Source organism: Grampus griseus (genome assembly GCF_964374135.1).
Source record: "Grampus griseus genome assembly, chromosome: 1".
Classification (NCBI taxonomy): Eukaryota; Metazoa; Chordata; class Mammalia; order Artiodactyla; family Delphinidae; genus Grampus; species Grampus griseus.
In genome coordinates, this window is record NC_139017.1 from 115,567,333 (window position 1) to 115,595,001 (window position 27,669).

General features: G+C 35.8%; 1 protein-coding gene across 5 annotated transcripts in view; it reads right to left on the bottom strand.

The window, feature by feature from the left end:
• NEXN (nexilin F-actin binding protein) overlaps positions 1 to 27,669 on the bottom strand; it is a 58,316-nt gene that overhangs the window by 15,660 nt on the left and 14,987 nt on the right. For 2 of the 5 annotated variants that reach the window (XM_082680180.1, XM_082680182.1), the window contains exons 2-10: positions 17,504 to 17,582; positions 15,874 to 16,065; positions 15,599 to 15,677; positions 15,365 to 15,513; positions 10,641 to 10,682; positions 9,271 to 9,462; positions 9,001 to 9,177; positions 6,230 to 6,418; positions 1,547 to 1,744 (exon numbers count right to left, since the gene is read on the bottom strand). In XM_082680180.1, the coding sequence (XP_082536306.1) occupies positions 1,547 to 1,744; positions 6,230 to 6,418; positions 9,001 to 9,177; positions 9,271 to 9,462; positions 10,641 to 10,682; positions 15,365 to 15,513; positions 15,599 to 15,677; positions 15,874 to 16,065; positions 17,504 to 17,530 (1,245 nt within the window). In that variant the 5' untranslated portion in view covers positions 17,531 to 17,582. The remainder of the gene's footprint in view (positions 1 to 1,546; positions 1,745 to 6,229; positions 6,419 to 9,000; positions 9,178 to 9,270; positions 9,463 to 10,640; positions 10,683 to 15,364; positions 15,514 to 15,598; positions 15,678 to 15,873; positions 16,066 to 17,503; positions 17,583 to 27,669) is intronic. The other 3 variants (XM_082680181.1, XM_082680183.1, XM_082680179.1) reach the window with 2 other exon arrangements.

The following is a 27,669-nucleotide window of genomic DNA, read 5'->3' on the forward strand; positions in this document are numbered from 1 at the left end:
AAGAGAGTCAGCCTGTCTTTTGAAGCTTTGAAGCCAAACATTGACTTCTCCTCTCTAGCTAAAAAAGTCCTAGATGGCATCTTCTTCCAATACAAGCCTGTTTGTCTACATTGAAAATCTATTGTTTAGTGTAGCCACCTTCATTTTGATTATCTTAGATCTTCTGAATAACTTCTGCAGCCTCTACAACAGCACTTGCTGTTTCATCTTGCACTTTTTTGTTACAGAGATGGCTTCTTTCCTTAAACTTCAAGAAGCAACCTCTGGTAGCTTCAGACTTTTCTTCTGCAGCTTCCTCATCTCTCAGTCTTCATAGAATTGAAGAGAGTTAGGGCCTTGCTCTGGAGTAGGCTTTGGCTTAAGGGAATGTTGTGGCTTATGTGACCTTCTATCCAGACCACTAAAACTTTTTCCACATCGACAGTAAGGCTGTTCCACTTTCTTATCATTTGTGTGTTCACTGGAGTAGCACTTTTAATTTCCTTCAAGAACTTTTCCTTTGCATTCACATCTTGGCTAATGGTTTGGCCCAAGAGGCCTAGATTTTGGCCTATCTCAGCTTTCGACGTTCCTTCCTCACTAAGCTTAATCTTGCTAGCTTTATTTAAAGTGAGACAAATCGCTTCTTGGCCAAGTGTAAAGTGAGAGATGTGCGACTCTTACCTTCACTTAAACACTCAGAGACCATTAATTGGCCTAATTTCAATACTATTGTGTAAGGGAACAGGTAGGCCCAAAGAGAGGGAAAGAGATGGGCAAACAGCCGGTCAGTGAAGCAGTCAGAACATACACACTTATCGATTAAGTTTACCATCTTATATGGGAGCAGTTTGTGGTGCCCCCAAACAGCTACAATAGTAACAATGAAGATCACTGATCACAGATCACCATAACAAATATAATAATAATGAAAAAGTTTGAAATATTGAGAGCATTACCAAAATGTGATACAGAGACACAAAGTGAGCAAATGCAGTTGGAAAAATGGTGGCAACAGACTTGCTCCATGCAGGGTTGCCACAGACCTTCAATTTGTAAAAAGTGCAGTACCTGCAAAGTGCAATAAAGTGAAGCACAATAAAATGCAGTATGCCTGTAAAATTATTCAAAGAGTTGCCAAACTGATGTTCCTATTAGCATCCATGGTACTCTTATAGTTTTTTCTTATTTTGATTACCAGTTTAATTCTGTTTCAAGGAAAATAAGTATAACTGGGTATATTAAGTATGCTAGAGTGACAGTTCTCAATCATGGTGTAATCTCACACAATTGTGAGGTATATAGGAAGAAATATTTACTTACATACTACAGTAATATCTCAGTCACTTGGAATCTTACATATTTTTCAAACTAGCAAGAAGGAGTAGAGTTATAGCAGGCTGGAAAGGTACACTCAACTATGCTGAAACTTGTACCAAGTGCCTCATAAGAGTGTCCTTTATGTAAAAATAATAATACTTAGAAAGTTATTGTAAGGTAATGCACGTGAAATACTGAGATTACTAAATATTTGTGGAATAAAAATGGACACTTCTTAAAGTCTTACCTCTCCCATTTCTTGTCTCAGTTGTTCAAATTCCTGTTTTTCCATCTCTAGCTTATGCTTCCGTTCCTCCTCTGTTCGTCGTCTTTCTTCTTCCATTTTTTGTTTTAATAATTCTTCAAAATTAATTTCTAGTTTTCCAGGTGTAAGAGATTCTTGAGAGGTTGTTTTATACATCTCTGGGGAGTCATCATCTACTACCTATTTAAAATAATTCTTTTATCACTCTTGCCAGAATTATACATACTACAAAGGGAATATTTCTTGAATAGAAAGGTTTCACATTGAACTAAAACCCAAAAATTCTCTTTAAAAGTATAAAACAATAAACAAGAAGGAATTATTAGAAACTGTAAGACTAAAGTATTTTGTAGTAACAGAGAAAATGGTGACCATAAAGTCTCCATTCCAGTGAACACAAATAAATACTTTGACTTTATACTATGAGTAATTTGAATTAGACATTAAGATATTCTAACAACAAATTTTTTTTAATTAAAAAAATTAAAAAGATGTTCTAATATTGGGAAAACGTTTTAATTGGATTAAAATTAACCTCCATTCTGGTAATTAAAATAGAGCATTTCAGTTAAATCATGGTTTTTACCTGAATGAATTAGATATCATGACCCCTTCATAATCAGGCAAAAATCAGTTAATGCTGTGATTTTACTGATTTATTTACTGTCAGGCTAATTAAAAATAAATAATAATAGTTAATACTTATAGCTGCCAGGTACAATTCTAAGCACTTTACATGTATTGACTTATTTTTCTGTAACCCTGTGAAGTAGGTGTTATTAATATCCCCATTTTATAGATGAGGAAACTGAGGCACTAAAAAGTAACTTGTCCAAAGTCAACACAAATACTATGTGGAAAAGGTGAAATTCCAAACCTTAAAAGTCTTTCTAATAAAACTATAAATAACTATTTAGACTACCTTTTTGTAATTTCATGAATTACATGTCTGCCATTTAGTTATGACCTTGGGCAAGTTACACAGCCTCTCTAAATCTGAGTTTCCTTATCTGTGACAACTTTCATAGAGTTGTCATGAGAATTACATAAAGTTTGGAAACACTTTGCAGTGTGTCTGACACTATGGTAAGCTCCCAAATAACAGTTTTATTATTACAATATCATTCCCTGTATATAGGCAATCTCTAAATTGCAAATAGAAACTCTGCTTTTAAATCATTGACTTGGAATACATTTTGCCATGAAAAGCAGTGACCTAATTCTAACCCCTGAAAGTATATACATAAACCTCTCACTTGAATTGTGTCCCTGTGGCTGAACTAGAAATAGGAATAAGAGAGGTAAAGGGTAATTATTATTTGTTCCAATTTTTATATGACAGGCTTTTACCACAGAACCAGTTCAACTCAGAAATAATGTTTATATGGTCTCAAAATCCACAGATTGCCAAAAAAATTTTTATTAATATATGAGTTAACTGAGCAATAATATGAAATGACAATACTTGGCCCTAGATAAGAAAACAACATAAATGAAGGAAAAAGTTTCTCTTTCCTTTCCTGATATAGAAATGTCTTTAGGAAGCCAGAGTTTTGGTTTAATGCCATTTTCCTTCCCTGCACTTTTTCCACTAGTGAGTCATGATAAAATGGCAGATTTGGCCTAAAAATCTGCTCCCAGGACTAGATTTCCTGATCTTCACAGCTACTTCTTATCTACCACTTCTGAACCAGCTGATTCTCCAGAAATTAAGTGCTCTCAGAATGTTTGTAGGGTTTCTGTGTAGAAACCATTTGTGAATCAAGGATTACCTAATAAGATAGTATTAATATCACTTATTCCAACTTAGCCATAAAAAAGAACAAAATAATGCCATTTGCAGCAACATGGATGTAACTACAGATTATCATACTAAGTGAAGTCAGAAAGAGAAAGACAAATACCATATTTGTGGAATCTAAGATATGGCTCAAATGAACCTATCTACAAAACAGAAACAGACTCACAGACAGAGAACAGACTTGTGGTTGCCAAGGGGGAGGTGGGTGGGGGAGGGAAGGACTGGGAGTGTGGAATTAGCAGATGTGAACTATTATATATAGGATGGATAAACAACAAGGTCCTACTGTATAGCACAGGGAACTATATTCAATATCCTGTGATAAGCCATAATGGAAAGGAATATTAAAAAGAAGAATGTATAAATGTGTATAACTGAGTCACTATGCTGTAGAGCAGAGATTGGCACAGCACTGTAAATCAACTCTACTTCAATAAAAAATAATAATAAAATAAATCACTTATTCCACAAGCATTTACAGGAAGTTTGTTACACTAGAATGCATTGTGCCATGTGCTTTTTTTTCCCTAAGTCCAAGCGCCATCTTTTTCTTTTTTTTTGGCTGCATTGGGTCTTCATTGCTGTGCATGGGCATCCTCTAGTTGTGGTGAGCAGGGGCTACTCTTCGTTGCAGTGAGCGGGCTACTCATTGCAGTGGCTCCTCTTGTTGCGGAGCATGGGCTCTAGGCACGTGGGCTTCCTTAGTTGCAGCACATGGGCTCAGTAGTTGCTGCACGCGGGCCCTAGAGTGCGCGGGCTTCAGTGAAGTCCCGTGTCATGTGCTTGATGTGGTCTCAGCCTCACTGAGTGAGGAAGATGGCCATAAGCCACAATACAGCGCTAGTGCTATGCTAGGGGAGCACTAAATGCTCTAAGAACACATGAAAGGAACACCTTTCTGGAACTTGTATTAGCAGGAAAGGCTTCCAGAGGAAATGGAATATATGAATAGGAGATACCTCAGCACAGGGAAAAGAGAGAGAGACACGTTTCATATAGCATTTATGAAGTTCCAGAGATGAGAGCATAGCGTTTTGAAGAAACGGAAAGAAATTTAGTATGTCTGGAACAAACATGGCAGATTAAGGAAGACTCAAGAGGGACTTCCCTGGTGGCACAGTGGTTAAGAATCTGCCTGCCAATGCAGGGGACATGGGTTCAAGCCCTGGTCCGGGAAGATCCCACATGCCATGGAGCAACTAAGCCTGTGCGCCACAACTACTGAGCCTGCGCTCTAGAGCCTGCGAGCCACAACTACTGAAGCCCGTGTGCCTAGAGCCCGTGCTCTGCAACAAGAGAAGCCACCGCAATGAGAAGCCCGCTCACCGCAACAAAGAGTAGCCCCCACTCGCTGCAACTAGAAAAAGCCTGCATGCAGCAACAAAGACCCAATGCAGCCAAAAATAAATAAATATATTTATTTAAAAAAAAAAAGGAAGAATCAAGAAATGAAACTGGAGAAAATACTAGGGCAAGATTATAAAGAAATTTATTTAAAAATTTTAGTGTTTGGATTTTTGTTTTAAGGGACGTGGAAAATTTTTAAGCAAAATAGTAACATAATCAAATTTATTTATTTATTTATTTATTTTTTAAGAAAGACCACTTCTGGCTTTATAGGAAAGAATGGATTATAGGCAAGAAAGCAAATTAATTAGGAGTTGGCCTCAGGCAAGGGATAACAGTGACCTGCATTATAGTAGTGGTAGTGGGAAATGGGGGAAAACTGATCAATTTTTAGAGTGATATAGGAAATGAGACAGTGAATGACTGGATGTGAGGCATGAATGAGAGGTGGAAGTGCTTAAGGCCCACAGGTTTCTGATTTGAGCATCTGGGTGGGTGATGAAGCCAAATAAACACTTGGATATATCTGTCTGAAGCTCACCCAGACACAGGAAGAAAACCAGGTCATGATATCATTGAAGCCAATTAAAATGTTTCAGGAAGGGGATGCAGCGTTCACGTGTCAACTTACTTAAAAAAAAGTTTGTCAGGTAACTGTACATTTAACAAACATTAAAATGGTATAGGGGCTTCCCTGGATTCTGTGGTTAAGAATCCGCCTGCCAATGCAGGGGACACGGGTTTGACCCCTGGTCCGGGAAGATCCCACATGCCCCAGAGCAACTAAGCCCATGCGCCACAACTACTGAGCCTGTGCTCTAGAGCCCGCGAGCGAGAACTACTGAAGCCCATGCGCCTAGAGCCCGTGCTCCACAACAAGAAAAGCCACCGCAGTGAGAAGCCCGTGTAGAGTAGCCCCTGATCTCCGCAACTAGAGAAAACTTGTGCACAGCAACGAAGACCCAACGCAGCCAAAATAAATAAATAAATATTTAAAAAATGGTATAAGAAGTATAACTTTGTAACAGAGTTAAGTTTAGTAGCAATATCCAGAGTGATGGTAAGCATTTTGGAGCGTTAACTAATTGTGATTAAATGGCTTTGATCATTTAATATATCCCAGATGGGATGGATACTGGAAAGAAAGGAGGAAAGGAAGGAAGGAGTGAGGGAGGGAAGGAGAAGAGAATGGAGAGGAGGGAAGGAAAGGTGGGGGTAGGAACCCCGCTCCCTCCTCGCTTAGATACTTAGTTCTGGAAAACATGCCTTCCCAGAGAAGGAAGATAACATACACTTCTCTATGCTAGGCATAGCAATTTAATCAGAAACTTCTCAACACTATAATGAAGCAAACACCTTTAACTGACAGTGTTATGCCATAGGAGACTTTAATAACTTATATGCCATCCCTACTTCTGGCATATAAGTTCAGAAATAATAGGGTATTCCCCAAAGTTGAATGATTTCTCATAACATACTGAATCCCAGTGGCCTCCTCCAGTCACATTCTATCTTACCATGCTTCTCCTTGCTTCAGCAAATGCCTTCTTTTCTTCCTCTATTCTTCTTCTGGCTTCTTCTTCTGCTTTCCTTTTTTCATCTTCTCTCCTTTGTCTTTCTATTTCTTCAAAACTGAGTTTGAGTTTACCAGGGCGGTACCCTTTAAAAATGTTTTCAGTGTCTTGGTTTTCCTCCTCTTCATTTACCTAACGAAGAAACAACTCACTACTAAAAACTGGGATTAATCAAAGACAGGAATGAATTATAAACCAAAAGGCACAGACTCAGCCACCTTACACAGAAATGTTTCTTTTTTCTAGTATTCTTGACCAAAATCCCCTTCCTTTATAACGTCTCATATGATTTAAAAAATCAAATTTGGAAAAATTCCAAATAAAGATGTACTCAAGTTAAATAAAACTTCTCAAGCAAGTCAAATTTTTAAATGGATAAGATTAATTGTTTAAAATTCTTAAGGAATCATTTAAAAGTTTTACTAAACATTAACTCTCCCAGAACAAACATAAAACACGTGTGTGGACCTACTAGAGAAAGGACTTGAGGACACAGGGAGGGGGAAGGGTAAGTTGGGACAAAGTGAGAGAGTAGCATGGACACATACACACTACCAAACGTAAAATAGATAGCTAGTGGGAAGCAGCCGCATAGCACAGGAAGATCAGCTCGGTGCTTTGTGACCACCTGGAGGGGTGGGATAGGGAGGGTGGGAGGGAGGGAGACGCAAGAGGGAAGAGATATGGGAACATATATGTATAACTGATTCACTTTGTTATAAAGCAGAAACTAACACACCATTGTAAAGCAATTATACTCCAATAAAGATGTTAAAATAAATAAATAAATAAATAAAAGTAACACCAACACACAGATGTGGGTCCTACTCAGTTTAAGATATGGAATGTTTCCAGTACTCTTGAAGGTCTTCGTGTATCCTTCAAGAGCCCATCCACCTTTTGCTGGCTTTTCAGAGGAAACTAATATGCTTAATTTTGTGTTTGTTATTCTTTTGCTTTGTTTGAATATGTAAAAATTTGTTCAGTGTTGCAGCTTTTGAATTTTACATATAAGAAATTATACTGTATGTGGTCCTATTGACTTACAGTTTTGCTGAATCTTGTAGTTTTTTTTAAGATTTATCTGTGTTGATGGGGCTACCTGTGGTTAATTATTTTCTATTGCTGTATAGTATTTCATTGATTAAAAATTCTACAATTTATCTTCCAAAAAAAATAAAAGTGTGTGTGTGTACTTAAATTGAGGTTCAAGTATACACACACTGAGTCTCTTACATAATAAAGTTCTCATTCTGTAATTTTCATGGATTTTTTTTTACTATGAACTATGGTTATTAAATGGATAAAACATTATCTGGAACTATTTTACATACAATTCAAATTTTATGATTTTATAATTAAAATTCTAATGTAATGCTAATTAAATTAATTAAATACTCATTGAAATTTATGATTTGATTAATTAATGATATTTCTATGTCTTTCCACTAAATTGACCACCAGTGATATCTAAAATGTGTAGGTATTATCCAACTGTAACTACCCAAAATATTGGGTTGGCCAAAAAGTTTGTTTGGGTTTTTCCATAACATTTTACAGAAAAACCCAAACGAAATTTGGCCAACCCAATAACAACATTTTCAAACAAACATCTAGAAAATTAAAATTTTGGAGATATAGACCTCAGAACATCATTAATGAAAACTGATCAAGAAAGTCTGAAAGTTTAAAAAATTACATATGTTCCATTCTTAAATTCTTGCAATGAGATTTGGAATCAGTGTTTTCTTATTTCAATTTTATTTTTTGTTGTTAAATCTGTTACTATAATAATAGCAGTTAACATTTTTAAAGCACATATTGGGAATTCCCTGGCGGTTTAGTGGTTGGGACTCCACGCTTCCATTGCAGGAGGCATGGGTTCAATCCCTGGTCAGGGAACTAAGATCCCAAAAGCTGTGCTGCGAGGTCAAAAAAAAAAAATAATAAAAAGATAAAAATACATAATAAATAAATAAATGAAACACTTATTATATGCCAAACACTACTCTAACTGCTTTCTATATTAACTCATTTAATGATTTAAGAAGTAGGCACAATTATTTTCACCATTTTACAAATGAGGAAACTAAGATGTAGAGAGGTTCAATAACTTGTCCATGGGTACACAATAAAGGTTAGATATCTGAATCCAGGCAGTCTGGCTCCAAAATCCATGCTCTTAAGCACTTAGATTATATACATTACACATATATATATCTCTCTCTATATATTCAGTATATATATATACTGACACTAAGTGTACACTTATGATTAGACTTGAAAGTGCACTGCACCATGCTATTAAACACATTGCAGGCTGAGCTAACAGATGAAGAGAAATTAGATTTGTTGAATAATTATTTTGTATGTTTACAACAATTTATAAAAATAAAAATTTAAGGCATATTAGGTAAAATATCCCAAAATGAAAGCTAGAAAATAATATAAATGCATGTTATATATGGAATATGTATACAGTTTCAAAATCAGACCCTTGTATATAGAAAATCTCCTTAAATTTATAGCAATGAACCTTATCTAAAGCCAGCTACCTCCCTTAATATTAAATGTTTTATATATAACATTTGTATAACATATTATACATATAATATATAATTTGTATAATATAATATATAAATGTTATGTATCATAATATAATTATGTATTATAATATCATATATAAATGTTACATATATATCAGTTTGTTTTACCATTTGCCGCCTTGCTTCTTCAAAAGCACGCCTCTCTTCTTCTAAACGTTTTCTTGCTTCCTCCTCAGCTTGCTTCCTTCGGTTTTCTTGTCTTTGTCTTTCCAATTCTTCAAAAGTCAGTTTCAATTTTCCAGGAGAAAGTGACTCTTTCTTTGCCTCACTTTCCAGTTCATCATCCTAAGAAAACATAATGAAAACCTGTTAATCATAAAGGGATATGCTGCTAACCAACTTAACTGCTTTTATTTGTTCTTTATTAAAAAAAATTACCATGACCAATGAAAGACACTTTGCTTCCTTGAGAGACCGACGTTGTTCTTCATACCTTATATCTTCTTCATACTTGACCCTTTCCTTTTCTTCTTGTTCTTTTTCTAGATCTTCGAAATTCTTTTTCATTTTTCCAGATGTTTTGTGTGATTTGACAGGTACCACTGTTACAAGCAGTGAATCATCTCCTTCCTAATTTATAAAATAGATAATTAGCATATTTCTTCCTAATCAAAATTTAGGTTTCATGGGACTTCCATCATTGGTGAATTTCATTACATTGCCATCAATGTTATGAAGAACAAAAATTAATATTTTTAACAGATTTCTATTAAATAGCTCTTTCTCTGAATTCATTGTACATGATGAGTCAATCTTATTGAAATCCACTGCTGACAGGTTCAAGAAGCATCTTTTTTCCTAGAAGATGGTGTTAATACAGCTGTTTGGATAAAATTGCGTGAAATTATCTGAATTTCACTATCCGTGCACTCATCCCACAAAAGGTAATGTGCATGTGAGCATACTCTAAATCAATTTGATGGTGGATGGCTTCAGTTTAAACACACAAGAAAGGTTTCTGTGTTTGATTTTTCTCTCCATGCAAGTTTTTAAATACTTAATAAAACTAACATTTTAGCAAGGAAAAAAACCCCAGTATTTCCAAGTGATTTAGAAAACATTTATATTATGGACAAAACTCTTTGGCCTTTGGTCCTATTCAAATATTCTTAAACTTGTTTTTAAAATCCATTTTAATTAGTTCTATTACATCATCTGTTATTGCCTTTGAACTTTTTTCAAAAACAAAGAATTGTAATATGTAACACATGCCCCCTAAAATAAAACTGCTTCCAATTTATGTGGCTGTAGTTTTAGGCACACCATCAAATTGATTGATCTTTAACTTTCTCTGTTAGATAAAAAGAGATAACTAAAATTTTTGTGGTTTGAACATTCCTTCATGGTAATAGATTCTGTACTCTCTGCTAGTATGTGATAAGCAAAACAAACTATCAGGAACTCTGAGGAAAGAAGACAGATGATGAAAAGAAAACTGCCTTTTTCAAATGTTAGCTTTCAACAATCTCAACTATTAGTAACAGTTCAAGAAATATACAGCCTTGGCAGAGTATCTCAAATTGAGACTTGTGTCTCTAACCATGAAAGCAAAAACATACTTTTCTTTAAAAACACTAAGCTATAGCGTTTGAAAGTGCAAAAGTATGATCTTGCTTTGCAAAATATTTTTGTCCTTGTTGTTGTTGCTATATTTATAATAAAAGAACTCTTAATTTTTTTAATTGAAAGATTATTTGTGAATCAGATAATTTTAGGTGAATGTTTCATTAAAGGAAATGTCCATTTACCTCTGATGCTGATTCAGTTCCCGTATTGTTTATGTCCTCAATCTATTGAATAAGAATTTTATATCATTACATTACATCAGATTTCTGCTTTTTGTTTTAAACATACAACTGAAAAGTATTAGTTGTGATTTATGGTAAATTTCAAAATTTAGCATTCTGAAGTATTTTTATGTTGCTCCAAATTAACCAATTATGTCCTTTTAAATAGAGATTAAACTTTATATTAATTTTTGCATTTTGATATCACTATCTAGGGAACAACATATTAAGAAAAAATTAAAATAAAGCCTACCTTTGTAATTCTGGAATTTGAATAATGGACCAAACTCTTATAATCTGGCTGTGAGCTTACAACCAGCAGTTATTAATTAAGCAATTTAAATGGAGCTACAGAAACATTTCCCCATTCTCTCTCTGCCACAGCGAAAGGAAAACCTATCATTAGCAATCAAATAATCATCATGACTATATTTTATAATATAAATAGATGGCAAAAATATAACTGACACAATAATAAAGCACAGTAAAAGGTGTAGGCTTTCACATGGCTAGTTTAGAAGGGAAAATAATTCTGGAAATCATAATTGTTTACTCTATATTTTGACAGACCTAGGTAGGAAAGGCCCTCATTCAAAAAGAGAGAGCTCAATTCGGCCATTAAGATTAGCTTGAGGGGCAAGCTAATGTACGATACATAACAGAGTGAGAAATGACAGAAAAGTGATTTAAATAACACAATGTTTGAGATCTCAGGAAAAGGAAACATAAGCAACAGGAAAATGGAAAAAGTTAGAAAGTAAAAATTCAGATTGTTTATTGTTTTAATTTGATTTTTAACACCAGTGAAAGAGCTGGAAGTAGTTTGTTCCTCACTCAGTCTAAGGGAATTCTGCTGTACCTTGTCTCATACTAGGAACTGGGCTGGCTAACTCCCTGTTCTCTCATCATCTCACTTTTCTATATTCTCTGTCAAGAAGAAATAATACATATTATTAAGATACCAAATTTCTTGAAAAAGAAATTATTCTGAACAAATCATTTATTAAAAATAAGTCTATTTTGTATCTTAATAGTTTATTTTAAATAGCTTTGTTCAGAATAATTTGCTTTGTTACAGAATTATTTATTACACTGAGTTGTTGTATAAATGATGAAGGTTTTATTGAATGATAAATGATACTATGAAAAATTTTAATGAATCTGTAATAAAATAATTACAAAATTATTTCCCTTCAAAAGAGTGCTAACAATTCCTCTACAAATCATGTTAATCTCAATAAAAAGTTCTAGGAGATATGGTGAGAAGCGAGACATTGAGAGCATAGGGAAGAAAAATTCTAAATTTTTTAACCCCAAATTTCTTTTTCTTGCTGCTACAACCTTCTCAGATTTTTATTAGCTTACAGTAGATAATAAACTATATTTAGAATAGTTTTTCTTTGTTTGGTTGGGTGTTTTTTTGTTATTTTTGCTTTATTCTTTGCTCATTTTAAACCATTATCAAAACAACAAAAGATAGAATTTTTTTTCCGTTGGGTTTCAACAAACAAAGAAAAAGATGAATTTGCCTAAGTGGCCATGGTCTCAGTATATTCATAGAGAACTAAGATATTCAGTTCAATTATAGTGCTAGCTTTCAGAAACTACCATTGAAGATCTGCTTCCCAATTATTTCTTTTGATTTATGAAAAGAAAACTCCTTTTGCTACTTCCCAAATCAACTTCCTTTCTCCCCTTTCTTTTCAACATCTCAATCTCCCACCAATAACTTCTCTTTTTCCAAGTTGTTAGACATTAACCTTGTCCATCAAAATACCCTCAAAGATAACCAGATTATACCAAATTAAGATTCTCCCCCAAATTTTATTGGTCTTTGATTCCAACATCCAGTATACGAACTATGCCTATTTTTAATTTATCATAATATCCTAGAATCTCAGAACTGGTAATTATCTTAAATGTTACTCAGCTACCTGTCTGACTCAGGAATCCTTTCTATAGTGTTCTTGAATATGGACGTATACAAGAGGATTTTTCAAACAAACATTAAGACTCTTCTTGACTATGTCGTGCCTTCTTATATTCAAAGATAGATTAAATTTTATTAGATTTGAGTGGAAAATGTGTTTAATTAGGTTTTAAAATTAGACTTCCCATATTTGCAAGATGAAATTACTATTAATAGTTTATATTGCTCTACCGACATATTCTCAAATAATTTAATAGGCTAAAAATTTTATTAACCAAGATTCTCTCGCACCCTGCCATGTAGTATCCAGGGTTACTAAAGAAAGTGGTTCTTTTTCATGATTAGTTTTCTTCCATCTCTCTCTGAGTATCCTATGTCTTCATCATATTCAAATTCACCTCAACACACATATTTCTTCTTTTTGAAACCACTGCCATATTCAGTTCTCGGGGTGGTAGTGTAATCAGTGCTTTTTGGAAAAGGGCACAGACTTAAAAGAGATAGACTAACCCCATGTGCATACTCACCATTTCCTGCCAAACACCATATATTTTAATTATATATTTTATTACCTTAGTTTACGATTTGTATTATAAATATAATTACATATAGTGATATATTTTATATATAACCTAAAATATTCATTTATTATATATTGTATCCCCTTATTATAATAAGGGAACTCCCTCCTTATAACTGTATTCCCTTGTGAAATTTCATTTCTTTTTAAAAAAAATTAATTAATTTTTGGCTGCATTGGGTCTTCATTGCTGTGTGCAGGCTTTCTCTAGTTGTGGCGAGCGGGGGCTACTCTTCATCGTGGTGTGAGGGCACGCAGGTTTCAGTAGTTGTGGCTTGTGGGCTCTAGAGCGCAGGCTCAGTAGTTGTGGGCATGGGCTTAGTTGCTCTGTGGCATGTGGGATCTTCCTGGACCAGGACTCGAACCTGTGTCCCCTGCACTGTCAGGCAGATCCTTAACCACTGCACCACCAGGGAAGTCCGAAACTTCATTTCAAAATGAATACTAATCTTTGATGACTGGAGGTGGCAGAGGTAAAGTACACCAACCTTTCTTCAGACAAAGAGATGCAAAGTAATAAAATATAGGAAATTCCAATTCTTTTCTGTAATTCATCCGGCATATGACATTATTTGTCACCATAAAAATGGCTGTTTGTGCCATAAAAGTGATTATTTGCAAAGTCAGGGTAAATAAATTTCTTTGACATGCAAATACAGCATATGCTTTGCCTTCTTTGTCACTTTAAAAAAATTTTTTTGTTTGTTTGGTTTTTTTTTTTTGGCTGCACTGTGTGGCTTGCAGGATCTTACTTCTCTGACCAAGGATCCAACCCTGGCCCCGGCAGTGAAAGCGCCAAGTCCTAACCACTGGACCGCCAGGGAATTCCCTGTCACGTTTTTTAAAGAAAAGTAGTAGAAACTGAAAGAAGCATAGCAAATAGATTTAAGGCACTTAAAGAGTAGGCAAAAAAGAGCCAAGTACAATCTCACAATAAAAACGGTTATGAAAGACAATATACTGTGAAGACAATGTTAGGATAGTTGTTAAAATACTGATGACAGAAGGAGAAGAAACTAAAATGATTTCATGACATTTTATCTATATGTACCATTTAGGTGAGACATTTATTTATAGCCCACTTACTTTGTACCAGGCACTGTACTAAGTGCTTTGCATTTATTAACTCATATAATCTTATTAAAAACGCTAGGAGATATACCATTATTGTCTTGTTAAGCTCAATACATTGATCATCTCTTTTGATCCTACAGTGTAGACAAGGTTAAAGTACATAAGCAATATAACTGTCTTCTGTGTCTTTTTTCTATGTCTCTATGACAACAGATCTTTTGTAATATAAAACAGATATCAATATATTAAAGAAATTTTTGTGAATTGACCAGTTCTTTACTTAATAAAATGTAATTATGACTATTAGAATTTCAAGTTTCTATGTCATTACACACATGAATCATTTGGAGAGATTAGCTTTTTCTGGAAATTAGATCAGATTCTTGAGTATTTTAAAATACTTACCAGCTTCTTAGTTCTCATGCTCTGAGAAGAAAATATATGGGAATTCTAAGTTCATTAAGAGACTATATAAAATCATAGTAATAATGTTTTTCTCCCTCTAATTTGTCCTCTGTGGCTATGGGCAACAGTAATGGCTATATGAAGGAAATGACTGTCACACATTTCTCCCTTCTACTACCGTCCCCAACTTAAAAAACAAAGCTAAGCTAGCTAATAATACCATTATTGAATAAAATGTGACTTGAATTTGTTTCAAATAATTGAGTAGGAAGATATCCTAATTAAGCCTGTGTTTGATAATAACCAGCAAGTATTTTTTGATTGCTATTAAAAGACCAGCATTTTGTTATATGCTTGTGGATAGTTTATGTGTGAACTTGCCTTATATCTTTGTAAAATTCTCTAATGTGTCAAGAAAAATAAGGAATGTGGACAGTGTAAGGAATGCAGAGAGAATGATAAGATGGTATATAACAAAAGTCATCTCAGTATTCAACCTTGAAATAGGCACATTCTGCCCTTATCCTTCTAGGCATTTGATATTAAATATTTGTGCTTAAGATCTTATTTCCATGTTAGCTACTATTTAACAGGTTTATGTTATATTAAAATATTTTGATTAGGCAGCATACTGATTAGTTTTACTCTGTACAATTAGTTTCTGAAGCAAATACCAAATTAATATCTAGTGTATACCTGCTCAGCCCTTTTTGCTAATTCACGTTGGATCTTCCTCTTTTCTAACATATCCTGCTCAATTCTGCGTTTTCGTTCCTCTTCTGTTCTCTTCCTTTGTTCCTCTTGTCTTTGTTTCTCCATTTCAGCAAATTTACCTTTAACAGTTCCTAAGAATATATGAAACATGTTTGATATTTTGCTATGCTTCCTTTTTTGCAATTTTATTTACAATTTGCCCCTCAAGTGTCTTACCTGTTAGCTTTGGGACGTAAGCCTTTTCTACTTTAGAAGATACCTCTTCCTCATCATCAGAAGCAAGCATTTCTTTAATCTAGATGGTTAAATAAATTAATATGAACATATCCAAACTTTAGACTAGATCATATTATATGCAGAGTTTGCAATTAGTTTATAAACACAGAAAATATTAATTATAGTTAATATGAAATGTGGTTAATGTGAATAACAAATAAAATGTAAAAGATGAAAATGAATATTTGCATGAGAATAAAATAAAATAAAATAACCTCCTGCTTTCTCCTGTTCCATTCTCTCTCTCTAATATATTGTTCTTTTCTTCTTTGCTTTTCGGTTCTAGATCTCCTTTGATTTCTTTCTTCCCTGGCTCTCTGCATGGCTTCAAACTTATCCTTTACATCACCCTTGCCAAGTTTTGGCACATAGGTTTTTGGTACAGGTTTAGATGAAGAAAGCAGAAGCTTCATTAGAAGAAAATAAAGAGAAGAAAGTTAAAAAAATAAGAAAGGAAGAAATTAGGTAAAGATAGATCAGAATAAGCAATATAAGAAATACTTATTGAAACAGACTATAGATAGAAATGAGTTTGAAACCTTTATTTGTATAATCGGAATCTGATTAGATACTTTTTAAAGTCTAAGTATGAAAAATGAAATTACAGAAAATATGAGAGTAAAAATGTTATTAATATAAAGCAAAGAAGTCCCATTTTGTAGGTGTGTTCCACTGAAGCTGAAGGCTAGCAAAATATAAAAACTGAAGACTGGATTCCAATTTAAAACAACCTGTATTTTATTGTCCTATTTCATTACATTAAAGATTCAGATTTTATATCTCTTGCTTAAAAGATACCAAGACTAATTTTAATAAGTTAGATGAAGTTGAAAACAAAGCAAAAAGTTTAAGACTAATTCACATAAGCCTAATTCTTGCTTGTTTCCATATCTAATATCAGCAAAACTGAAGGCCTTTACTTCTCATTTGTGGCTGAGGTGAGCCAAGGTCTTTGTGCACAAGCAGTGATTTTTGTTGTTACTACTGCTATACTGCCCATCTAGAACTTCTTTAAACCCAAGTTGAAAATATGTAAAAATGCTGCATCATTCCAAGTAGGAGGTGCCCTAAGAGGAAAATTCCTAAATGACAAAAGAGCTTTCCAAAGAAGGAGGAATCTGTTAAAAGACTAGAGAAATGATTTTCCTCCATCTGAAACCAGGAAAGCAAATTATTTTCATCTTTTAGAAAATTAAACTGATCTCTAAAAGAAGTTTCAGAAAACAAAACTTCATTGCCTCAGAACACCAAACCCTTTCTTCTAGTGATAATGGCAAATTGCATAATTAATCTGTGCCATACCCAGCCCCTATTTTATTTTCTACTTATGGTACCATTGGCCATTTTAAGGTTTTTTAAAGTTTATAATTTTGAGGTGTCAGCAACTGATTTCTTCTTATTACAATTCTCAGTAACAACAGCCAAGAACCAGAAAAAGGCCTAAGATAAGTTTAATTGCAGATGCTAGAAGAAGTAGCTAAGAAGGATCCTCACCTGAGAGTGAATTATCTCTTTCTCCTTAAAGTATATACATCAATTCTGTTTTTTTAATACTGAAAAAATAACTTCTAAAATTTATCAAGATATTAAAATCTACTCAAGATGCTAGCCATCACATCTACTTCACTATCACTCACAAAACTTAATAATCATGCTTCCTAGATAAGAATCCAAACGAAAATACTGGGCCCAAGACCAGCCTGTGAATTTTACCTCTTCTTATGTTTTACATCTTGACACTATGTCACTATGAACTTCTGTGAATGACCTTTCCACCAGTTGCCCTTTTCAGCAATTCTACAGTCAACCCTATGATTCCCCCATTTTTTAACTTTTAAGACTTACCTCAGCCTTTTGAGAAATATCATTCATGTTTGCTCTATGCAGTCTTGGGGTGATTATGAAGCTTTGTAATTTTTTGCACCTGAAAAAAATATATTAGTATTGAATAATTTTAATGCCTTAATTTTTTAATATGCTGTGTATTTTTTTAAGAGAAATAGCACGTTAATTGCCCCTCAAAGAATAATGACATCATCCAAGCAAGTAATAAATTATAATAACCCTCAGCTTTTCCCAAGATTCAGGGTATAGAAGGTACAAGGTGTAAGGTGTTAAAAGATTCTTGTAAGTTTACAGCCCAGAATAACTTAGTGAACGTATCAAGTACCCTTGCAAAAAATTTGTATTCTGCAGTTATTGGATGTATTATTCTATAATTATCAATGGGGCCAAGGTGGTTGATTGTGTTATTTAGGTCTTCTATGTCTTTACTAAAAAAAAATTTTTTGGCCTAGTTCTATCAGTCTTAAACTATATGGAATTTTCTACTCCTTTATTATTTTATTTAGTTTTGGCTGTGTCCGATCTTAGTTGAGGCACGTGGGATCTTCGTTGAGGCATGAGGGATCTTTTTGTGGCAGCGTGGGCTCTTCATTGTGGTGTGTGGGTTTTCTCTTCTCTAGTTGTGGCACGCAGGCTCGAGGGCACATGGGCTCTGTAGTTGTGGCGCGTGGGTTACAGAGCACGTGGGCTCTGCAGTTTGCAGCACGTGGGCTCTAGTTGAGGCAAGCGAGCTTAGCAGTTGTAGCGCACAGACTTAGTTGCCCCGCGGCATGTGGGATCTTAGTTCCCTGACCAGGGATCGAACCCACGTCCCCTGCATTGTAAGGCGGATTCTTTACCACTGGACCACCAGGGAAGTCCCTGTCTATTCCTTTAATTCTGTCATTTTTGTTTTATGCAATTTCAAACTTTTAAAAATGCATATGTTATGACTATAATATCTTCTTCTTGAATTGGCTCTTTCATCAGTATGAAATTTCCCTCTTCTTATCTCATTGTCTTGAATTTATGTTATTAAAATAGCCACGCCAACTTTCTTTAGTTTGCATGGTGTATAATTTTCTAGCCATTTACTTTCAACCTATTTATCCCTTTATATGTAAAGCACATCTCTTGGACACAGCATATAATTGGATCTTGCATTTTTAAAAATTAAATTCTGATAATATCTTTTAATTGCAGTGTTTAGCCCATTAACATTTAAGGTAACTATGTATATGAATGGACTCAAGCCTACCATTTTACTATTTGTTTATTGTTTGCCCCTCTTTTTTTGCTCCTCTATTATTCTTTTTCTGCCTACTTCTGTATTAATTGAATAATTTTTAGAATTTTATCTATTGGCTTTAAACTTTTAAAAAAATTTTAAGGTATAATAGACATACAATAAGTTATACTTTTTTTTTTTTAGTTATACTTTTTGAAAGTGCACAATTTGATAAGTTCTGACATATGTATATACCCATGACACCATCACCACAGTCATGATATAAATATATATATATAGAGAGAGAGAGGGACTTCCCTGGTGGTCCAGTGGTAAAGAATCTGCCTTCCAATGCAGGGGATGTGGGTTCGATCCCTGGTTGGGAACTAAGATCTCACATGCTGTGGGGCAACTAATCCTGCGTGCCACAGTTACTGAGCTCGTGTGCCTCAACTAGAGCCCACGTGCTGCAAACTACAGAGCCCACGTGCTCTGGAGCCCAAGCGCCACAGCTAGAGAAGAGAAAACCCGCACGCCACAACTAGAGAGAAGCCCACTCACCGCAAGAAGATCCCGTGCGCCACAGCTGAGACTAGATGCAGCCATAAAAATTAAATAAATAAATAAATAAATGAAATATTAAAAAAATATATATATGTAGGGATTCCCTGGTGGTCCAGTGGTTAGAACTTGGTGCTTTCACTGTTGTAGCCTGGCTTCAATCCCTGGTTGGGGAACTAAGATCCCTCAAGCCATGCAGCGTGGCCAAAAAAAAAAAAGATATGAATATACACATTACACCCAAAAGTTTTCTCAGACCCCCTTTAACCTCCCTTTTCTTCTAGCCTTTCCCACCTCCATCCCTAGGCAGATATGCTTTCTGTCACTGCAGATTAGTTTAAATTTTCTGTAAATGGAATCATCCAAGTGTATACTCTATTGTTTGGCTTCTTTCACCATGCATAATTATTTTGAGATTCATCCATGTTGTTGCATATATCAATAGTTCATTTCTTTTTATTACTGAATTTTATTCCGTTGTATGAATATACCAGAGTTAACCACTGTTAATCATTCATCTGTGGATGGACATTTAGGTTGTTTCCACTTACTATTACAAATATAGCTGGTATTGGGCTTCCCTGGTGGCGCAGTGGTTGAGAATCTGCCTGCCAATTCAGGGGACATGGGTTCAAGCCCTGGTCTGGGAAGATCCCACATGCCATGGAGCAACTAAGCCCATGTGCTGCAACTACTGAGCCTGCGCTCTAGAGCCTATGAGCCGCAACAAGAGAAGCCCGCACACTGCAGTGAAGAATAGCCCCCACTCGCGGCAACTAAAGAAAGCCCACGCACAGCAACGAAGACCCAGTGCAGCCAAAAATAAATAAATAAATTTTAAAAATTAATTAAAAAATAGTCTCCTTCTTAAAAAAAATAAAGCTGGTATGAATATTCACATACAAGTCTTTGTGTGGACATATGCTTTTTTATTTCTCCTGGGTAAATAAATAAAGTATAATGGCTAGGCCTTATTGTAAATGTATGTTTAACTTTTTAAGAAACTGCCAAGCTGTTTTCCAAGTGGTTGTACCATTTTATCTTCCCACCAATAGTGTACAAGAGCTATACTTTCTCTACATCTTGATCAACACTTGGTATCGTCTTCTTAATTTTAGACATTCTAAATGTGTGTAGTGACATCATATTATGGTTTTAACATTTCCCTAATACCTAATGATATTGAACATCTTTTCATACGTTTCTTTTCTATCTATAAATATTCCTTGGTGAAGGTATCTGTTTAAATCTTTTGCCCATTTTATTACTTGGTTGTTTATTTTCCCATTATTAAGTTTTGAGAGTACTTTGTATATTCTAGGTACAAGACATATATCAGATGTATGAATAGGAAAAATTTTTCTCCCACTCTTTGGCTTGTCAAAAGACAAGCCAATTTTTTTTTTTTTTTTTTTTTTTTTTGCGGTATGCGGACCTCTCACTGCTGTGGCCTCTCCCGCTGCGGCGCACAGGCTCCGGACGTGCAGGCCCAGCGGCTGTGGCTCACGGGCCCAGCCGCTCCGCGGCATGTGGGATCCTCCCGGGGGCACGAACCCGTGTCCCCTGCATTGGCAGGCGGACTCCCAACCACTGTGCCACGAGGGAAGCCCTAACAGTGTCTTTTGAAGAGAAGTCCTTCATTTTTATAAAGTCCATTTTATCAATTTTTTTCTTTTATGGAATGTGCTTTTGGGGTTGTACTGGCACAAAGAACCCAAAGATAATTTATCCTACATTTTCTTCTACAAGTTTTATAGTTTTAGGTTTTGCATTTAGGTCTTTGATCCATTTTTAGTTAATTTTTGTATATGGTGCAAGTTCTCTCTCTCTCTCTCTTTTTTTTTTTTTTTGTATATGGGAAAACAATCTTTCCAGGGCCATTTATTGAAAAAACTTATCCGGGCTTCGCTGGTGGCTTAGTGCTTAAGAATCCACCTGCCAATGCAGGGGACAGGGGTTCGAGCCCCGGACCAGGAAGATCCCACATGCCACGGAGCAACTAAGCCCGTGCGCCACAACTACTAAGCCCGCATTCTAGAGCCCGTGAGCCACAACTACTGAGCTCGTGAGCCACAACTACTGAAGCCCACATGCCTAGAGCCGGCGCTCTGCAAGAAGAGAAGCCACTGCACTGACCAGCATGCGCACCGCAACGAAGAGCAGCCCCCGCTCGCCACAACTAGAGAAAGCCCTCTTGCAGCAAAAAAGACCCAACGCAGCCAAAAATAAATAAAATAAATTTATAAAAGAAAAAAAAAAAACTTACCCTTTCTCCACTGAAATACTTTTGTACCTTTGTCAAAAATCAATTGACCAGGGCTTCCCTGGTGGCGCAGTTGTTGAGAGTCTGCCTGCCGATGCAGGGGACACGGGTTCGTGCCCCGGTCCGCGAAGATCCCACATGCCACGGAGCGACTAGGCCCGTGAGCCATGGCCGCTGAGCCTGCGTGTCCGGAGCCTGTGCTCCGCAACGGGAGAGGCCACAACAGTGAGAGGCCCGCGTACAGCAAAAAAAAAAAAGAAAAAGAAAAAGAAAAAAATCAATTGACCATTTACATATGTCGGTCTATTTTTGGACCCTCCATTCTGTTCCATCAATTTATCTGTCTCTCTTGATGCCAATATTACGTTTGTTTGTTTGTTTGTTTTTAACTATAGTCACCATGCCACAATCTTTTTTTTTTTTTCTTGGTCATGCCACGGGGCATGTAGGATCTTATTTCCCGACCAGGGATCGAACCTGTGGCCTCTGCATTGGGAGCGTGGAGTCCTAACCACTGGACCACCAGGGAAGTCCCGGATTAGTGTACTATATAATGAGATATGTAAAAGGTGCTGTAGAGAATTCCCTGGTGGTCCAGTGGTTAGGGCTCCATGCTTCCACTGCTGGGGCTTGGGTTCGATCCCTGGTCAGGGAACTAAGATACTGCAAGCCGTGCGGCACGGCCAAAAAAAATAAAAAAGTAAAAATAAAAGAAAAAGAAAAGGGTAGTGTAACTCTGACCCTTCTTTTTCAAACTCGTTTTGGCTATTCTAAGTCCTTTGTATTCACATACAAATTTTAGGATCAGATTGTCAATTTCTGTAAAAACGCCTGCTGTGATATTCATTGGGATTGTGTTGAAAACTGTAGATGGATTTGAGGAGAATTCACATCTTAATAATGTTGAGTCTTTTGATCTATGAACACAGTATATCTCTTGATTCAGTTAGTTACATCTTCTACAATTTTTTCTCAGACATGTTTTATAGTTTTCACTGTGCAGGTCTTCCACATCTTCTGTGAGATTTATCTCTAAATAATTTCATGTTTATTGATGCTATTGTAAATGCTGTTTTTTACATTTCAGTTGATGATTGTTTGATACTAGTATATAGAAATACAACTTTTTTGGGGGGGGGCTGTGTTGGGTTTTCATTGCTGCGCACAGAAGAATTTCTCTATTCGCGGCGAGCAGAGGCTACTCTTTGTTGTGGTGCGCAGGCTTCTCACTGCAGTGGCTTCTCTTGTTGCGGAGCACGGGCTCTAGGTGCGTGGGCTTCAGCAGTTGTGGTGCACGGGCTTAGTTGCTCCGCGGTATGTGGGATCTTCCCAGACCAGGGATCGAACCTGTGTCCCCTGTATTGGCAGGCGGATTCTTAACAACTGCGCCACCAGGGAAGTCCAGAACTTATTTTTGTATTCTGATCCTATATCCTGTTACCCTGCTGATGTAATTTATTACTTTATTGTAGATTCCATCAGATTTTCCACATAGACGATTATATCATCTGTGAACACAGTTCTAACTTTTACTTTCCACTCTGGATGTCTTTTATTTCTTTTTCTGGCCTGATTGTACTAGCTAGACTCTCCAGTACAATGTGAAATAGAAGCAGTGAAAGGAACCGACAAGGACCTACTGTATAGCACAGGGAACTCTGCTCAATATTCTGTAATAACCTAAATGGGAAAAGAATTTGAAAAAGATTAGAGGTATGTATACGTACAACTGAATCACTTTGCTGTACACCTGAAACTAACACAAAATTATAAATCAACTATAGTCCAATATTTTAAAAGAAGAAGAAGAAGAAAAAGAAGAAGTAGTGAGGACAGACATTTTTGCCTTGTTCCTGATCTTAGGGGGAAAATGTTCTGTCTTTTACCATTAAGTATGTTTTTTTTTTTTTTTTTTTTTTGTGGTACACGGGCCTCTCACTGTTGTGGTCTCTCCCGTTGCAGAGCACAGGCTCCGGACGCGCAGGCTCAGCGGCCATGGCTCACGGGCCCAGCTGCTCCGCGGCATGTGGGATCTTCCCGGACCGGGGCACAAACCCGTGTCCCCTGCATCGGCAGGCGGACTCTCAACCCCTGCGCCACCAGGGAAGCCCTGATTTTTAACTATAGATTTTTCTTAGATGCCCTATTTCAGATGAAGTTCTTTTCTATTCCTATTGTGGTGGAGTAATTTCAGGAACGGATGTTGTATTTAATTTAATGCCTTTTCTATGTCTATGAAGTAATCATATGATTTTAATTTTCATTATGGTGAATTACTTAATTTTCAAATGTTAAATAGACTTCATTTTTTAATGTAAGTTTATTTATTGTTATTTTATTTATTAATTTATTAATTTGGTTGCACCCGATTATATATATTAATTTAATTAATTATATATTAATTAATTTATCTTAGTTGCAGCAGGCGTGCTCCTTAGTTGAGGCTCTCAGGTTCCTTACTTGCGGCCAGTGGGCTACTTAGTTGCAGCTTGCAGGCTCCTCAGTTGTGGCTCGCCAGCTCCTTAACTGTGGCACGTGAACTCTTAGTTGCAGCAGGCATGTGGGATCTAGTTCCCCAACCAGGGATCAAACCTGGGTCCCTTGCATTGGGAGTGCAGAGTCTTAACCACTGCACCACCAGGGAAGTTCCTTAAATAGACTTTATATTCCTAGGATAAATTTCATTTAGTCATGATGTATTATTCTTTCAACATACTGATAATTCAATTTGATAAAATTTTGTTAAGCACTTGTGCACCCATGTTTATAAGGCATATTAGTCTGCAGTTTTATTTTCTTGTAATGTCTGCTTTTGTTAACAGAGTAATACTGTTCTCATAGAATGAGTTGGGAAGTATTTCCTCTTCTTTAGTTTTCTGTAAGAGTTCATGCAGGCTTGGTATTATTTTTTCCTTAAATGTTTGCAAGAACTTCCCAGTGAAGCCATCTAGGGCCAAAGTTTTCTTTGTAGGAGGAGACAATATGATAGGAGTGGGTTGGACAAGATTCCATATAATTATTAACAAATCCTAACTTTGGTTGTTTAGTGGGTCTGTGGGTGCTTATTACATTATTAACAATAATTACCTAATAAAAGGAGGTCATGCATGAATGAGAGTATCATTAACCAAGGTTTGAGTAATCTATGTGCCTGAGATAAAAATAACAAGCAGCTCTAGTTCTGCTGTCTTACCTGAGCCACTGTATCATATCTAGAGTTACCTATAAGATATTTCTTCTTGTATAATAAAACCTAGTCTTCATTCTCATAGCTTCTCAAGCTTTCATTCTTCTTCTATATCTCCTAAATTTTAATAGATTGTCATGATTTGTGAATGTTATTTTCAAATTTGCTGTTATATATTACTTGACTATTTTCACTGCCCCCATACTAATACAAGCCTTCATCACCTCACACTTTGATTACTACAATTTGATAATCAGACCTAAATCTAAATTCCAACTCTGCTGCTTCCTAGTTAGGATTAGATATCTCAAGAATCATACCTACCATTAGTGGGTATCAATAAGTTTGATTAATTTCATTACTCAGTCTCCCTCACCACAATTTACCCTTTTCAGTAAAAACCAACATTTCCCCTGCTAGTGAGCACATTAACATATTATTTGTGCAATTTAAAAGAGTAATACCATAGGGTATGATGAAAATTTGATCATCTCACATGGGATTATAGGGACTGATAATTTTAGCTGAATTAATTGGCCAGAGGGAATTTCAGGAAGCCTTTTTTTCCTGGTGAAATAAAAGAAAATTGTGTGGCTTGGTGACAGTGAAGAATTAGCCTGTCAAGAGTAATCCTGGAGAATACATGGATCAGCTAGCCCTCGTCATCTAATTTTTTAAAAATCTTCAAATTATATCTTGACTTATTTATAGATTCAGAATAAAATGAGATTGATTTTTTAAAATTTAGTATGAGCAAAACCACTTAAAATGGTTTTTTTAAATGTTATTTCAGGGACTTCCCTGGTGTTCCAGAGGCTAAGACTCTGCACTCCCAATGCAGGGGGCCTGGGTTTGATCCCTGGTCAGGGAACTAGATCCCACATGCCGCAACTAAGAGTTTGCATGCCGCAACTAAAGATCTCGCAACCCACAACTAAAAAGATCCCGCATACCGCAAGGAAGATCCTGCACGTGGCAACGAATATCCCATGTGCCGCAACTAAGACCTGGCACAGCCAAGTAAATAAATATTTTTGAAAAAAAATTTTAAAATGTCATTTCAGTATTCTGAGCTCTCTTTTTGAAAGTCTGTGAAAATTTGAATAGTACTAACTTTAACGTTTTTGGTTAAAGTACAAGCAAGTTATTCTTTGCCCAGAGTTCGCTCTGTTCTGCATTTTGAGGATAAAAAAATTGTAGCAAAATAAGTTTATTAGCTTTTTGCATCGTAGGACTGTCTTTTAAGGTGCAGATTGAAAACCCATAGGACCCATATCTCTTGCATAGTTTTATGTTGAAGAAGAAAATTCAAAATCAACAGATAAATATTTGTAGGATTTATAGATAATTTTTAAAAGGCATGACTCTGCCTGGTAGAACAACAGCGTGTTTCCATTGCTAACTCAGTTGTCCTTCTGTGCTAAACCAGGTTAAAGATATAAATTTGACTACATTTGGTTTATTAACTTCACAGGAAAGAACTCTGTGCCACAGTCATTGATGGATTGCCTTATCTAAACCCACTATCTCACTAATAATTCCTTTGATCACAATATGAATAATTTATGATGATAACAATCCTAGCTAGTATTTTTTGAGCCTTTACTATGTGCTAGGTAATGTGCCAACTGGTTAATAAGCATTATTTCATTTATTTCCCACAATAACCCTTTAAAGTAAATACTATCATAAAACCCTCTCTCAAAAACCTTTCCAAGCTCAGTAATTTAAAATTTCTTAAAATATTAATATGAGAACAATGTCTCGGAGTTTATGTAATAGGATTTGAAGTCTTATGGAAATTGAGTCTCTGAAAACTGAGTCTCTGAAAAGTCAAGTAACTTGTCAAAGACCACACAACTAATGAGTGGTGGACATAGGATAGAAACAGGCAGTGTGACTACTGAGTCTGCATTCTTCCCCACTGTATTATGCTGATGCCAAGAAAGCAGCACAATTGTTTTGTATGGGAATACCAGCCAGCTTATAAGCTTTTACCTTCTTATGTAATCAACATAGCCTTTAATCCAATTATCTGAGAACCACAATTCTGAGCAGTAGAAACATGTTGGAAGCTAAAAAGACATTACTAACAGTATTCTCTACATTTAGTGAATTTGTAATATTTAGCTGGCAACTGGCAGCAGAACATGGTGCTGGGTAAGTGAGAAGCAGGTGTCTTGCCTTATGTGAGCAGCACAGTTTTTATTTAAGTAGTTTATTTCCTTTTAAAGTGATACATGCTAGCAGTTATTCTCTTAGAATTACTTGGAGTTAAGCAAAACACACAGTGAGGTTATTAAAGGATTCCCAGGTATTGAATGAAATGCTGCTCTCTCAGCTGGTTGTGGTTTAGAATTCATTTAGTAAACTCATTCATGTATGATAAAGTTAGGGACTGTTTGGTCTCTGATTTTTAAAGTGCCTAAGTCAGCAACATGCAAGCAGCCCTCCTATTGCTGTAACTAATGACTGAAGAATCCAGTAACAATATTCACATGTATGTTATTCTCTTGATTAAGAAACACAATGATATATCTCATCATTCTGCTAAATTGCTGAGAGTACAAAAGGCTTCTGAATCGCTAATGTAACAGAACATTATTTAACAATGTACTCCTAGGGTAACCAAATTCACTTTTATTTGTTTAGTGACTGTGAGAATTTTGGTTTTATGAAGGCTTTTTAAAGTATTAATTGACTTCAACAAAGTCAGGACAAAGACTCTGTGAAACGTTTAAAAATTAGTTGAACGTCACACATTTTAGTGAATCTCAACACTAAACCATAAACCCATAGAAGAAATTCCTGTGAAAGGGAGTCATAGACGGTGAACTTTAGTCAAGGAATGGAGCCATAATGCACTCTAAACTGCAGCTGAAAATGTTTCAGTTTCCTTAAATCCTCTCCTTTCTGCCTCCTAGTACCCTCTCTCCATCCTAACTCCA